Source organism: Phalangium opilio, unplaced genomic scaffold, assembly GCF_054372755.1.
Source record: "Phalangium opilio isolate 3A_F unplaced genomic scaffold, DU_Popi_V2 ptg000105l_1, whole genome shotgun sequence".
Classification (NCBI taxonomy): Eukaryota; Metazoa; Arthropoda; class Arachnida; order Opiliones; family Phalangiidae; genus Phalangium; species Phalangium opilio.
Genome location: NW_028324207.1, coordinates 3,236,988 through 3,250,868, shown reverse-complemented (window position 1 = coordinate 3,250,868; position 13,881 = coordinate 3,236,988). Strand labels below are relative to the sequence as shown.

General features: G+C 39.1%; 1 protein-coding gene across 1 annotated transcript; it reads left to right on the top strand.

The window, feature by feature from the left end:
• The first annotated feature begins 9,790 nt into the window (after positions 1 to 9,790).
• On the top strand, positions 9,791 to 13,593 carry LOC149625324 (uncharacterized). The gene is made up of 3 exons (XM_089852131.1): positions 9,791 to 9,864; positions 10,120 to 11,349; positions 13,539 to 13,593. The coding sequence occupies exons 1-3, from the start codon at positions 9,791 to 9,793 to the stop codon at positions 13,591 to 13,593; spliced, it is 1,359 nt and encodes a 452-aa protein (XP_089708257.1).
• Positions 13,594 to 13,881: the final 288 nt, after the last annotated feature.

Sequence of the window (13,881 nt, the reverse complement as noted above, 5' to 3'; positions counted from 1 at the left end):
TTTGTATACTGCTGTACTGAGTTTTCTAACGGAAGGTATTTTTTCTGCAAAACGTCTAAAATGTTCTGCATTGCTCTCTGGAATGCATCTTAATTTTGTCTGAAGTTGAACCTTTTTCAGGTTTATTTCAGTATTTTTCCAGAATATTCCAGTTTATTTGCAATATATTGCAGATTCTAAAAAATATAAATAACAGCAAAATGCAGCCGTAAATTTTTGTACGGGCTGTCTTGTAGACAAAGACGGGAAAAAGTATGAGATAAGTGTAGAAAATTAAATGCCTGAAGTAACAGATATTCAATTTTCTTTTTTGAACAAATGATTATAATACATAAATTATTTTGAAAAATTCTTTAGTTTTTTTCACTAAAATTACTTTAGTAAAAATATTTTAATAGATTTTATATTTCTCATTTAAAAATATAAAAATTAAACTCATAATTCTCAATTTTTTTAGATATGCAAGTATTTGAACCTTCTTAAAGACCATGTCAGTCGAAAGTAAAGCGTAGTATCAAGCTGGTATCCATTGAAGAAGCCTTTTTCTAGAACTAATATTGGAAGCAAAATACTAGGGTAAGTAATGTTGAAAAAATTTTTTCGCATATGAAATTTTGGTGAAAAAAACTAAGATAAAAATTATTTCAAATAATTGGTGTTCTATAATCATGTGTTCAAAAAAGAAAATTGAATATCTGTTACTTCAGGCATTTAATTTTCTACACTTATCTCTTACTTTTTCCCATCTTTGTCTTCAAAGACAGTTCTTATTAATATCTCTTACTTTTTCCCATCTTTGTCTTCAAAGACAGTTCATATTAATATCTCTTACTTTTTCCCATCTTTGTCTTCAAAGACAGTTCTTATTAATATCTGTCACTTCAGTCTTAATATTAATTAAAATAGTTTAAAAACTGTAGGAGAGAAAACGTTATAGGACGTTGCACTTTCATTAGTTAAAGCTTTTGAACTAACCAAGCATCTATTACATAACTTCAATCCTCACTGCTTGACTTGACAATCAACAACCAGTCAAACTCATATTGCTTTCCCGTCATTTTCACAAGCAAATCACAGAGCAAGCGGTAGTTATACCACAAAAAGATTAGGTAGGCCTGTGCACAAAAATATTCCATAGATCTGAGCACCAACAGATGTCATAGAATTGTGCACCAACACAAGTCATACGCTTATCGGTAATCTAGCTTATTTACCTGCCATCGGTAATCTAGCTTATTTACCTGCCATCGGTAATCTAGCTTATTTACCTGCCATCGGTAATCTAGCTTATTTACCTGCCATCGGTAATCTAGCTTATTTACCTGCCATCGGTAATCTAGCTTATTTACCTGCCATCGGTAATCTAGCTTATTTACCTGCCATCGGTAATCTAGCTTATTTACCTGCCATCGGTAATCTAGCTTATTTACCTGCCATCGGTAATCTAGTTTAATTACCTGCCATCGGCAATCTAGCTTAATTACCTGCCATCGGCAATCTAGCTTAATTAGCTGTAATCGCTAATCTAGCTTAATTAGCTGTAATCGCTAATCTAGCTTAATTGGCTGTAATCGCTAATCTAGCTTAATTAGTTGTAATCGCTAATATAGCTTAATTAGCTGTAATCGCTAACATAGCTTAAATAGCTGTAATCGCTAATATAGCTTATATAGCTGTAATCGTTAATTAAAACTGGGTCACTGGAGCCCCCAAAAATGTGTCCATGAACAATTCCATACTCATTAAATATATGAGGTAATGATAACGTAATTGACTGTTTAATATTGTCAAACGTTCTAAGAAGAAAACGGGTCGATCCGATTGAATAACTTCGCCAAAGTTCTTCCAACGGAGTGAACGTTGGTGAAGCAGGTCGCCAATCGAGTTTATACCACAATTGGCAAATCGGGAATGTAGATTTCCGCTCAGCGTTTCAACATCCCTATCCCGAATAAACCGATTGTCAAAAATCCGAAATGTGAAAACCGTTTCCCGAAGATATAGGTCGAGGGAAATGGTCAATGGTGAGAGTTGCCAAGTAGTTAGACACGTCTTATATACCTGTATGGAGCAGGCTGTTAGAGGTTCCATCATGAAAAGGGTACGTATTGTAGTAAAATTTGGGAAAATAAGTCGTAGTAGTTAGTGCGCAACGTCAATATGAGGGGAATCATTGGGATTGCAATTAAGTATATTGGCTGCTTAAGCCAACCGAAAAGCTTTCATTTTAGTGGCTACATCCACCAGACCTATTCCACCAAAACGCTTGTCAAGAGTAAGGGTTTTAAAGGATACCTAATGAACACCATCCCAAATGACCAGGGAGAGGCGACTTTGTGCATCGCGAACAAACTCAGAAGGGGGGGTCAAGAACTTTTAAGCGATGCCACAAAACAGAGGAGGCCAGCTGATTAATAATAAGGACTCTGCCATAAACCGATCATAAGTATCTTAGACGGTACCACCGTCCTAGTGTGCGTTGAAGACGCATCAAAAGTTCCGGCCAATTTCTATCTTCGTGAGAACGTTCATTACCGAGATGAACACCCAGGAATTTACCAAACTCGGCGTGCCAAGGGATGTTGAACGGACAATCTAAGCGAGTGCTCCAAGCTCCGCACCTCAAACCAAAGGATTTAGCAAAGCTAACAGAAGCACCTGAGATTTTACAATAATGGTCGAGAGCGGAGCGTAATACCTTAAAATCTAAGTCTGACCGGATAAAGATGTTTAAATCATCCGAATACGAGGCGCACTTACGCTTACTGTGGCCTTGGACAGCACTGTCCGAAAGCGTCTGCCGAATATGTGCAAGAAGAGGTTCTATTGAGAGGGAGAAAAGAGGACCAGATAGTGGGCAACCTAGACGGATCCCACGACTAAAAGAGATTGGTGCTGAGAGCAAGTTATTAACTCTGAGTCTAAAAAAGGCACCTGAATAGATGGCCTTTATCCTGGTAATAAAAGAGGGTGGAAAACCCAAAGCGTTGTAGCATTTCGAATAGATAATCATGATCTTCCTTATTGAAGGCTTTCTCAAAATCAATGTTTATTATAGCTAGGGTTTCAATAGACTTATTGGTTGGGTATAGTAGATCTCTGAGAGATGCCAGAGTTTAAAAGATTGATCTGCCAGGTATTGAATAAGTCTGACTTGACCCTACAGCAGAGCTGATGACTTCATTCATGCGTAGCGCCAATAATTTTGTAGTCAGAGTTGGTAAGCGACACAGGTCTCCAAATATCACTGTATGCTCAGTGAACACGTAATATAGGGGGCGGTGCTTCTAAGACCCCAAGCTAGCATGAAGAACCCGCTTTTTTTGAATTGGGATTTGCGTGGATGTGATGAGCGTAACCAAGATAACTAGATGCGTGTGGACGAATCTCCCATCGGAGAGACCGAAACCTGAGCTCTAAGAACATGCAGTCGAAGATTCCCTCACCCCTATATCCTCTTAGGGAATACTATGCCAAATAGAATTCGTTCAAAACGTGGACAAACTCATCGGAACGGAGACATTTTTGTTACAAACTTTATTCTATATTTTTTTGTCTATCGTGAATATCATACTTACATTTCCAAGTATTTCTTGTCCGTCCATAGTAGGGTTGAACCTTTAATTATGAACACAATTAGGAATGCTCTTTCGTTATGATATCAGAAGAGCGTATGAAGGAGTAGCCCCGAGCCATATGGTCAAGAAACGAGGGAAAAGTACTTTTGACCACATCGCGATCGCGTTGCAAAAACTTGTGGCAATGCTTATATCTGGCAACTATGTGTCGGATCTAACTCGCGTAGTGCAATTATTTACACAATTCTAAGATATGAAGGGTCTAAAATTAATCTAAGACTAATGCTACCAATATGTAAGAGCGGTATTTACAGAATAAAAGGGACGACAGTGAATATTTTTCCAGGTTATGGTTCATTTGGCCAAAAAGGGGTTAATAAATGTCCCTGAGGGTTCGTGGCGCCACAAAGTCACCCACTAAAAAAGTATTCAAGGTTTTTGGAGTGAAAGGTCAAATGGGTTAACTCTTCAAACCTTTCCCACTACACTGAGAATAGGTTCAAGCAATAATAGTTAACTGACTTTTGGAAAATAACTATGAAATTTAAATTTGAAACGAAAGTAATGGATGCTTGTCGTTTTCCTCTGGTGCTCAAGATTAACTGTTAAGAATGCGGCTTCTGTTGGGTCCATAGCTATGACTCGTACTCCTCCTTCATTCGCTCTAATGACCTACTTTACCTGAGACGTTTCGTGTGTTCAAAAATGAAAAACCAAAGTCGAGTTGCAGAATCGAAAGGATAATCCAAAGGACTCTAGAAAAGGCGTTCAATCTTTAAACACAACATTAACTCAAGTGCATCAACTCTACAACTAAAGTCTTTAGAAACCAGGGTCCATTAGTACAAAATGCTTTGAATTTTGATGACGGTGATTTTATTGCGAAACTGAACCGAATTCCAATTACAGCCATACAATTCTGGTTCATTTCTGGTAAATTTCACAAAAGCTTAATTAATTTAAAAGAAACTATTTTTTCAAGTGCTCTAGAAAGTTTTTAAAATTTTTATTAATTTGACTCGACTAGTTTCGGTCTCGTTATTGGACTATCATCAGAATGACCCGTTTACAAAAGAAGCTCCATACCTTGTTAACAGATATTCTAAAAAAAGCCTTTTTTTTCTAAACAAGTCATACTGGTAATAAAGGTCCAATAATGAGACCGCAACTAGTCGAGTAATTTTAATTAAATATTTGAAAACTTTCTTGAAAAAAATAGTTTCTTTTAAATTCATTTTAAGTTATTTTGCGCCAGGTGCTAGGCCTATTAATCTCCATTTCCATGTCATGGTTTTTATTTGGGTGTATTTCTTAGTGTATTGCGTTTGTTATGAGACACTTCCACTGAACTTAAACTCCGATCTTTAATGTGTGGTTAAAATTTCCGATAGGTTTTTTTTTAAACAATAAAGTTGAATAACAACAAAAATACATCATGTGAAGAATTTAATTCCTTTAAGATTTGGAAACTAGATACGAAACCCCATATTAAAAGAAACCAAGAAGTTATATCTAGTATCTCAGAGAGAAGGTATAAATTCACCAGATTTCCAGCTTTATCGCCAGTCCAAACGTAGGTACGGAGTTAATCCCCGCCTCTAAATTACAACCAGCATCTGATTGGTTCTTGAAAACTCACGTCAGCGCGACGACGCGAATGACGAAAATTACAGTCATATTTTCCGACTGAGGAGAGGCGAAATAGCTCGGCGTCTCGTTTTACGTCCCCCTTGTATTTTTAAAGGGGGACTGGGACTATGGCGCACGAATACAAAGGCATCTTATACCTTCTCTCTGAGATACTGATATAACTTCTTGAGGAAACATTATGGGCTATTTACAACTTAGTTTTGGCTATCTATAACTTACCTTTCCATCCGGCCATGGCACAGTAATATTATACACGGTTTCCATCATGTTGCACCGAAGAAAGTTAGTTTTAACTGTAAATTAATATATTAGCGCTGGGTTAATCATTTTCTTTTCTAAACCAAACGAAGTCGCGTGAAAAACACGAGGGGCTAATCACTCTCGAGCTACATCAGCGAGGGCCACATTAGGGAAAAACACGGAATTAAGTCCACTCTTAAATAGAAGGTACAAACTTCGTAATTCATCTCCAGATTTGTTCCCTAAAACCACTTGACCAAACAGTAAAATTCGAGCACTGTTACAGCAAACAGCAGCTGAGGCGTCGTCCCTTTACCCTATAGCTACGGACATGAGATCTTGCTACGGACGATAAATCGCTAGTGATTTCGACGCTGAAAAAAAGGTCCGCGACTTTGAACACCGAAAGGGACCGAATGTTTTTGAAAAGACCGGCCCACGGCATTAGCTCGGAGGCTTATAAAATATTTTGACTAACCTTTTTGTGGACGAATTGGAAATGAAAGTGTACCAATTAGAGTCTCTGGTGAAAATATTGCACTAACGAAATAAGCTTTAGCGATAACTAATAATCGAAAGATAAAACACCAATCGAACAAATCATTTTATAGAACAGCTCGGTATGTAGTCAAAATTTTCTAATTTAGACAATCACGGTGCTAGATACCGTTCGGCTCAACTTTCTAATATTGCAATACCAAACTAAAAGTCGAATTGTTGACGTTCAATTACGTGTAAAGCGGAGGGAGAAATAGCAATCCGGGTTTATGTGTTGTGTTACTATATTGTCGTACATCACGCTATTTACGAGATTAGTTTCTGAGAGAGCTCGCATCTCATGAATATTTTCTAGCTTTGTGCTATTTAGTCTAGTTTTCTTACTTCTGTATAAGTTACAGAGGCCAGCTACTAAAATCACTATTCATCTTAAAAATGCTGTGATTTAGATTAAAAACACGTATCAGAACTGGTTTCTGAGTATAATTATTCTAGATAACGAGGAAATCTCTGTTTACGACAATTTCAAAACATGGGACTTCCAAAGCATTTCAATTTGCCTGTTTCCTTCTCTTTACCAAGTATAACATTATCCAGAAAGGGGATACTAGAAGCAGTATGACACTCTGCATCCTTTTAATACTTCAGTTATGCAACACAATTCTCCCCAGGCTCACCCTTTTAGTTTGCTCTCCTGCTCATCAAACTTCAGATGGGCATCGCCCAGTGGGGTGAATTCTACATCTGTTTACTAGTAAATCCACATCAATCAACCCAGAAACCTCTTCATGACGTGGGACAACAATCCATTGAAATAAAATAGGAAAATATTTTTCAAATAGCTATACGTTTTTTTGCTTTTAAAACAGTTTTAAACTAAAGCATCATATTAAAGTTTTCCGCTTTCCAAGTTCCATTGATTAAGTATGTTTAATTTTTAAATTTTCAAAACCATTCTAATCTGAGATATTTTAGCATGTATATTCGCTGTAAATAGTCAGTTTATGATTTAGCACGTTTAAACCTCTTTGGTCCAATTCTCGGCGGAGGGATGGATTGAAAAACAAGGGTACCTAGGCTTGTGTGAGCTAACAAGTTAAGTTGGAAAAGTAACCCCCCCCCCCTCCACACTAATATATATAGTTACGAACTGCCTTAGGGACCGAAACAATAAAAATGATCTTGCAAGGTTACCGATTACTGGTAATTAAGCTAGATGACCGATTACTGGTAATCGACCTAGATGACCGATTACTGATAATCGAGCTAGATGACCGACTACTTTTTATTGAGCTAGATGACCGACTTATTTTTATTGAGCTAGATGACCGACTTATTTTTATTGAGCTAGATGACCGACTACGTTTTATTGAACTAGATGACCGACTACGTTTTATTGAACTAGATGACCGACTACGTTTTATTGAACTAGATGACCGACTACGTTTTATTGAACTAGATGACCGACTACGTTTTATTGAACTAGATGACCGACTACGTTTTATTGAACTAGATGACCGACTACGTTTTATTGAACTAGATGACCGACTACGTTTTATTGAACTAGATGACCGACTACGTTTTATTGAACTAGATGACCGACTACGTTTTATTGAACTAGATGACCGACTACGTTTTATTGAACTAGATGACCGACTACGTTTTATTGAACTAGATGACCGACTACGTTTTATTGAACTAGATGACCGATTACGTTTTATTGAACTAGATGACCGACTACGTTTTATTGAACTAGATGACCGACTACGTTTTATTGAACTAGATGACCGACTACGTTTTATTGAACTAGATGACCGACTACTTTTTATTGAACTAGATGACCGACTACTTTTTATTGAGCTAGATGACCGACTACTTTTTATTGAGCTACATGACCGACTTCTCTTTATTGAGCTAGGTGACCGACTACTTTTTATTGAGCTAGATGACCGACTACTTTTTATTGAGCTAGATGACCGACTTATTTTTATTGAGCTAGATGACCGACTTATTTTTATTGAGCTAGATGACCGACTACGTTTTATTGAACTAGATGACCGACTACGTTTTATTGAACTAGATGACCGACTACGTTTTATTGAACTAGATGACCGACTACGTTTTATTGAACTAGATGACCGACTACGTTTTATTGAACTAGATGACCGACTACGTTTTATTGAACTAGATGACCGACTACGTTTTATTGAACTAGATGACCGACTACGTTTTATTGAACTAGATGACCGACTACGTTTTATTGAACTAGATGACCGACTACGTTTTATTGAACTAGATGACCGACTACGTTTTATTGAACTAGATGACCGACTACGTTTTATTGAACTAGATGACCGACTACGTTTTATTGAACTAGATGACCGATTACGTTTTATTGAACTAGATGACCGACTACGTTTTATTGAACTAGATGACCGACTACGTTTTATTGAACTAGATGACCGACTACGTTTTATTGAACTAGATGACCGACTACTTTTTATTGAACTAGATGACCGACTACTTTTTATTGAGCTAGATGACCGACTACTTTTTATTGAGCTACATGACCGACTTCTCTTTATTGAGCTAGGTGACCGACTACTTTTTATTGAGCTAGATGACCGACTTCTTTTTATTGAGCTAGATGACCGACTTCTTTTTATTGAGCTAGATGACCGATTACTGGTAATGAAACGAAATTTCCTATCGAAGGTAATGAAAATAGAAAAGTATTAGACGTGTGTTGACGCACAAGTCTATGACGTGAGTTGAGGCACAAATCCATGACATCTGTCGGTGCACAGGTCTACAGAAAGAAATTTAAGTTTGATTGGGCGATGACTCTCAAGTCAAGCAGTCAGAATTGACCGTTACTTAATAGTTGGTTGGTTAGTTCAAACGCGTTAGCTTACGGACGCGCAACGCCATAAGACTTTTTCTCTCCGAGGGTTTCTTAACAATTTTAATTAATATTGAGACTGAAGTAACAGATATCAATGAAAACTGTCATTGTTGACAAAGACGGGAAGTGTGAAAGAAAAGTGAAGAAAATTAATTGCCTAAAGTAGCAAATATTTAAATTTTCACTTTTGAAGGCATGATTTTAAATCATCAATTACTTTAAGTTCTTACCTTAAGTTTGAACTATTAAATTTAGACCGAGACATATTTAGGGTAGTCTTTATTTTCCACAATTACATTTAGTAATTATTTGGTTATTTTACATTTAGTTATTAGATTACATCAACATATATTTGGACACCAGCTACTTCTACGCGCCCTTTGTTATGTACTCCACTGCGGACTCTTTTGGTCACATACGCTCGCCCCATCGTTTTTGTTCGCTTCCGTCAACACTTGCCCTACTGGATGTGGTTTCTGAGGTTTCGCCACTAATGGCAGTGTACTTTAACCATTTGATATCTTGCGGTGACGTGAAACTGAATCCTGGTCCAATCTTGACTATGAGGTGGCCTTGCGTGCATTGCCAGAAACCTGTTACTGACAATCAATTGCCTCTTTTCTGCGAGGGCGACCTTTGTCATCCGACGAGCCCTATTTATGTTCCACCTGTTCTCTACCGGCTTTCACTGACTCATTTTTTGCTGCGCAAGATGCGCCGTCCCTGGATAATTCTGCGTACTCTACAAGGCTCCCTGGACGCTCGAGACATGTCTCTTACCTCCATGCCAATGTTCGCAGCCTTCGCTCAAAGATTAAGGATATGTCTCTCCTGAACTCCTCTCAATATGATGTCATCGGTCTAACGGAAACATGGCTTGACCCTTCTGTTCTGGATTCCGAGATACTACCCCCTGAATATGTCACTTTCCGGAAGGATCGTCCTACACGTGGTGGTGGTGTATTACTGGCCTTGCATGAAAGTCTACATTCGGTTCGCATTGAGTTTTCTGCTGAACTTTAGACCTCTGAAGATGGGATTCCTATTGAAGCGGTGTTTGCGACCTTAACCTGTGGCTCTCGCTCAGCTGTGCTTGGTTGCGTCTATCGTCCGCCGAATTCTTCACTGGCTTATATGGTTACGCATTGCGAACTTTTTGGACACCTACATGAAACACTTCCGCCGAATGACGTTTTTCTTTTGTTGGGAGACTTTAACGTACACATGATGGTTGGATCCGTCTCCAAGAACTGCGGATGAACAGTTGTTTTGCGACACTATCCTTGGCCTTGGGTTTCAACAAACTGTACTCACTCCCACCCGTGGCAACAATTTTTTGGACCTGGTTTTTATTAACGACGAAAGATTCCTGCACGAGACTTGCACTACTGCCAATTTGCCAGGTTGCGACCATTCTGCGGTCACTGGCACTCTCAAGATGCCGCGTCGCTTTACCCAACGTGTTAACCGTTCGGTCCTGAACTACAAAGATTTGGTCTTGGAGGACCTTCTTAATATGATTCGTCACGCCCCTTTTGACTTGGCCTTCTCTCTTAGCTATAACATTGATGAGACCTGGGAACTTTGGTTAGATATTTTTTGGGCCACTGTAAGGGATAACATCAAGTCAACTACCATACGGGGCAGAAAGCGATCGCCTTGGATCACTAAAGAACTTTTTCATCTGAGTCATAAAAAGAGCTCGCTTTATAATAAGGCCTGGAAGTCCAATAAGGATTCAGTCCGGAATAAATATAGACAGTTCAGTAATGTTCTACGTTCGACGACACGTGAGGCTTATGACAAGTACATTGGGACCTTGCACGTTACCCTGGCAACGTATCCTAAACGCTTTTGGAGCTTTGTGAGGTCAAGATCTCTTTTACCACTGTCTTCGTCCCTTGAGGTACCTAATGGGGTGCTGTCTTGCCCTTTAGCCATCGCCGCTGCTTTCGGAAATTATTTTTATGACAGCTTCCGTCCTCCGGATCAGGAGTTGACCTTACTACTTCTTCGTCAGCCTGAACTTCAATTCACCTTCGATCTCGTTGATTCCTCTGATGTTGCCTGTGCCTTGACTCGCTTAAAACCTGGTACCGCTTGCGGACCGGATGGCATAACACCACGTCTATTACAGTTGATGGCTCCTGCGATAATTGGTATACTGACTAAACTCTTTAACTACTCACTGGAGACATCGTCCCTGCCCTCTGGATGGAAATTGACCAATGTGGTCCCGGTTTTTAAGGGTTCTGGAAAACGGAATGATATCTCAAACAACCGCCCTATTTCTCTTACATCCGTCGTTGGGAAGGTCCTTAAATCAATCATGGTCGAGAGACTAAATTTATTCCCCGAAGACAACTCTCTCTGCCTTCATCACAGTTTGGATTCAGGACAGGCCGATCGTGCATGCAGCAACTTTTGCAATCATTTCACCAATGATCGTCTTTCATTGATAAGAGGGGTCCTCCAGATGTACCATAAGAAAATAATATATAGCTCCCTATAAGTATGAAACCCTCCATTTAAGCCATGTAAACAGCATTTTCTTCCATTGAAATTTGTAAAAGGTTTCTAATGCCACCTATTAAGAGTTTTTGGCGTTAAAAAGATGAAATATTTGTTTAGAAAATTTTGAAATTCTATATTGTAATTATATAGTTAAAGGTCTAGAAGTTATTATTTTGGTAATTATAACTGATTAAGTACATGTCAAAATTATCATAATGTATAGATGGCGCGAGATTTTGACGAACGAGGTTAGCGCTTACACTTGTACGAGGTAAGGAGTATCCCCGGCCCATCGTGCCTTTCGTGGACACCTTAGGTGGCGGCGGCGGTTTCGCCCCCCTTTAACTCGTAGTACCGAAACTTCTCCCACGGGGCGTAAAAGCGTAAGCGCGCAAATGCTGTAGTATGAAAATGTATGAAATGAGCTATATATTATTTTCTTATGGATGTACATGTGGTCTCCTTCGACTGGTCGAAGGCTTTTGACTCGGGTTTGCCACAAGCGACTCTTGTACAAACTGGAACGTATTGGAGTTTCGGGAGCTGTTCTTTTCTGGTTTCGGAACTTCCTGTCCAACCGCTTTCAACGCGTGATTTATCGAGGAGAGTTTAGTTCCTACCGCCATGTTCCATCTGGAGTTCCACAGGGCTCGGTTCTCGCACCATTGCTTTTCAACCTGTTTGTGACCGACCTACCATCCGTTTTATCTGAACGATGTTCCATCTATCAATATGCGGATGACAGCTACATTTCTTTAGGACATACGCGAGGCATCCGACCGGTCTGATTTGCAGGAATATATAGATCGAGTTTATCAATGGGGTGTTGCCAACAACATTTCGCTTAATATCCGGAAATGTAATTTCATGGTTCTGACAAGAAGAAAATATCTAGATGACGTTTCCCATCGGATCAAAGGCACTCCAATGACACGTGTTTTCTTCATGCGGCTACTAGGAGTCAGGGTCAGCTGCGACCTATGCTGGGTTTCTCATGTCGCCTTTTCTGCTAACCGTGCCAAACGTTTGTGTGGATTAATTCGGAGAACGAGTGGCTACTCCAGGGCGTCCCTAACCCTCTACCGCTCGATGTGTCTACCTGTTTTGGAGTTTGCATCCCCGGTTTGGAATCCTTACCTGAAGAAATATATTTCTACCTTAGAAGGTGTTCAACGGCGTTTCACAAGCTTCATTCTGAAGTCTCCCAAACCGCATAAATTCAATCATATACCATATGTAGACAGGCTGCGCACCTTACATCTTTTGCCACTGTCCGTTCGTCGTGATGTTTGCGATATGGTTACACTTGTCCGCCTGGCCACTTCACCTACCTTCCGCCTACACGAATTTTTGACTTTGAATTTTTGACCTTGAATCACAGACATGCCGTTCTGAAGTTCTCAATAAAATATGCGCGATGCCTTGCCTTGGAGAACTCATTCTTTTACAGAAGCGCTAGTGCTTGGAACGCGTTACCTCAGATCAGACGCTACTCATTCATCGATTTTAGTTTCGGTCTTTAATTTCGAAATTTTTGCTATATGCCTGGGTCTCTGATTTTCCTTCAAATTAATTAACTTTCATTCATTTTATCTTTTGTATATTTATATCTGTGCATTAAGTGTTTTTGTATTGTCCCGGTAATCACCATGAATAGGCTTTATTATTTCTCTTCCTCTCATTACTTCCAGAAGTAAGATTAGGGACTAAAAGTATCGAGGCAACCCTATTCTTCTCTTGGCGAAAGTGAATATTCTTGATAACACAAAAACGGTTGGCCCTCTGGTACCGGTTTCTGAGTTTTCCCTCCAAAACGTGAGACGCTCGCGGCTCTAGATGGCCGAACTAGATTCAAGCACCCGCGTCCGTTCTTCGCGGCTTTAGGTTGAGGGGAAGAGGGTAGGAAATTACTTGGAACTCGACCAATTATTTCTCTCTAGTGTATGCGCGATGGTAGTGGCATAAAATCCTCAAATTTGTTCACTTGTGCCAATATCTACTACCAATAGCTCTTTACTTCTAGTCTCATCTTGCTTCGGGTACCACCCATAAATATGGGGATGCCTTCACATGAGCAGTTCCCTTATGAGCGGATTTCATAATAGCGGTCCTCATAACAACAGTTCTCTAAATAACGGTTCCCGAAATGACAGTTTACCCATTACAACAAATACCGGTACAGCGGTTCTCGTAAACGCGGCGTACTAAAGAGCGAAAAAACAGATATCTGAAAAACCATAGTTGTTTATTATGGTGTAATTTTGCCAAGCTGAGTTACATGAACTCAAAAAGAACTAGGTCAGATATGGATAATTTCGTTAGGTTAAAGTTGATTATTTCAACTAAATAGTATTAGGTTAGGTTAGGTTAGGTTTTGTTTCGTTTGGTTAGGCTTAGATTAGTAATATTTTGGAAATGGTATAGCAATGTTACGCCTTTTCCAAAAAAATTAATGTTTACAATTATCTACTTCCGAAATAAATAACCTTTCTCGAA